The following is a 2,556-nucleotide window of genomic DNA, read 5'->3' as shown; positions in this document are numbered from 1 at the left end:
AATACATATATTTACACATCAATATGTATGTTTAAATAAAATAATAAATCGCATATTAAAATATGGTGTAGAAGAAAATAAATAGAATTTTTCATACATACATAATACTACTCATTAAAATACAATAAATAACAACCACCCCCATTGATAATATTGAAATTACAACCAAGCCTTCTAGCTCCAACTTCCCCGCTCGCCATCCTCCTGAAATTAAAGATTTCTTATTATTGATTTAAGAAAAAAGTGCTATCTATAATTACAATTTTATGTTTACAGCCATATAATTTTACGGAAATAATCATACGTGTTGACATATCAATTCTTAAAATTGTGAAGTTCTTAAAATTTAAAATTCTAATTAAAAATTTGATAAAATGAAATTACCCCTCAATAAATATAATATTATATTTAAATTTGTAAGTAATTATAGTATTACTAATTCAAATATAATAAATAAGGGACATATTCTAATTATAAAAAGATTGTATTAAAGTAAAATCACATATTGAAATATCTTAATATGTGGTTTATTAAATTATAAAATTATTTTTATTATAAAATAAATTTAATAAAATAGATGAAATCATGTGTATAAAATTATTTTTATAATTATTTTGTGAATATAACAGTAAAATAACAACTACCCTTCATAATGAAAAAAAAAAAAAAAAAAAAAAACTACACTCATAATGAACAATATTGAAATTACAATCTACTACCCTCCACCATGGACAGTATTGAAATTACGACCAACTACCCTTCTGGCCCCAACTTCCCAGCGCCATCCTCCATTCTCCGGGCCGCAAATAAACAACCACCCTTCCCGCTCCATTATCCGGGCCGAAAACAACTACCCGTCACGCTCCATTCCCTCTCGCAGTGCATCCTCCATCCTCTTGGCCATGCCCTGCAGGCCCACCTCATACCTCCTCACTAAATCATCCCGTACCCACCCTTCCACCGGATCAACGGTGAACGACCACTCGATCACACATCCAGCTTGGCCTTCATCACCCTGGGGAACAATCTTCACCGTCGCAACGTACGACTCGAACCCAATATTGCAGTCCACGATCTCGTAGCTTAAGCTACGTGAATCGTCATCGACGGCAATTAATCTTTCGTTGGACCAGCTGATGGAATCGTTACCGGAGTCGGAGGGGATGGAGAATCCGGCGCAATATCGGATGCAGCCGGGCTCACCGTTGGTGCCGTGGATGCCGTAGCAAGTGGCTAAGCCAGGAAACCATTTGTGGAAGTTGAAGAAGTCCTTAAACAAAGGCCATATTTGGTCAGCGACGGCACCGTTTAGTCTTGCGGAAACCTTGCCTTCCCACTTGGGTGGTGCCGGCGGGGAGTTTCGCTCCATTACGGAGAAAAGACGAAAATGGAAAAAGTCCAGAATGGGTTGCCGGAAGAGGACAAGTTAAAAAAGAAGGCTGGCGTGCCGTTCATGCTTACTGTGACTACTGACGTGGCATAGGAACGATAACTTTGGACATTACAAATGTCGGCATCGGGTATGAGGATCGTCATTGACTAATCAAACCTTAAGGCCCGGTTTGGATGGCCAGCACATTTGATTTGTACCGTATCTTAGTTTTCTCTATTTAAATATATTATATTTTATTTTTAAATTTTAAAAATATCTTATTAAATAAATAATAATAAACAGTACATAAATAATAAAAATATGTCATAAACATAATAAGAATAATGTGTAAACAGTATATAAACAATATATGAAGAATATAATTTGGCATAAACAGTGCGTGAATAGTAAATAATTTGACTACCCTTATTAAATAGTGAGATTTACACCTTTTTCAAATTCTAATAATTAAAAACTATCTCATTACTATCCAAATACATATTTTTTTTACAAATAATTTTATCTCATTTTAATTTAAAATTTTCATTACCATTCAAAATTTTTCATCTCATCTCATCTAAACTGTATATATAAATAGAGCCTAAATCTATCCTCTATTTAGCTACTAGATCCCAAAATACCATCAGAATAAATTAGTCAAAATTCAAATATTTTGACTTTAGCTACAGTAAACACCAAAAATATTTCTAAAATTGCTTGCTATTGTAACTTCATCAAATGTTTATTTTATTCATTATTTCTCTATTCGTTCTTTCCTTTAACATCCCATTCAACTCCAACCACGGTTTCTAATGAAAATCCACTGCATATAACTCAAATAAAATAAATTATAAAATGATAAAAAGTGATAAAATAAATTAATGTATAGTTAAAAAAATATTAAATATTTTTTTAATTATTAATTATTTTATTATTATATAATGAATAAATGGATAATTCAATGAGGAGATTTGATATAAATAGTCAAAATGAAATTCATCTTATATTATTTTATTATTATATAATAAAAAATAGCTATTCCAATTTAAAATTTATGTAAAGGGAATAGCCAAAAACTAAAATTCATCTCATATTCATAAAAAGTATTATTTAATTTTGACTAAGATGCTCTTAGAGAAATAGTATTTATAGTGGATCGTATAATTTTTTAAAAAATAATGAGT

The 2,556-nt window shown here is 30.9% G+C and overlaps 1 protein-coding gene across 1 annotated transcript; it reads right to left on the bottom strand.

The window, feature by feature from the left end:
* Positions 1-586: 586 nt before the first annotated feature.
* Positions 587-1,525, bottom strand: LOC122315155 (lachrymatory-factor synthase). The gene has a single exon (XM_043130937.1). The coding sequence runs from the start codon at positions 1,367-1,369 to the stop codon at positions 851-853; it is 519 nt and encodes a 172-aa protein (XP_042986871.1). The 5' UTR covers positions 1,370-1,525; the 3' UTR covers positions 587-850.
* Positions 1,526-2,556: the final 1,031 nt, after the last annotated feature.

Source organism: Carya illinoinensis, chromosome 7 (genome assembly GCF_018687715.1).
Source record: "Carya illinoinensis cultivar Pawnee chromosome 7, C.illinoinensisPawnee_v1, whole genome shotgun sequence".
Lineage (NCBI taxonomy): Eukaryota > Viridiplantae > Streptophyta > Magnoliopsida > Fagales > Juglandaceae > Carya > Carya illinoinensis.
The sequence above is the reverse complement of the archived record's forward strand: the minus strand, read 5'-3'. Positions and strand labels throughout refer to the sequence as shown.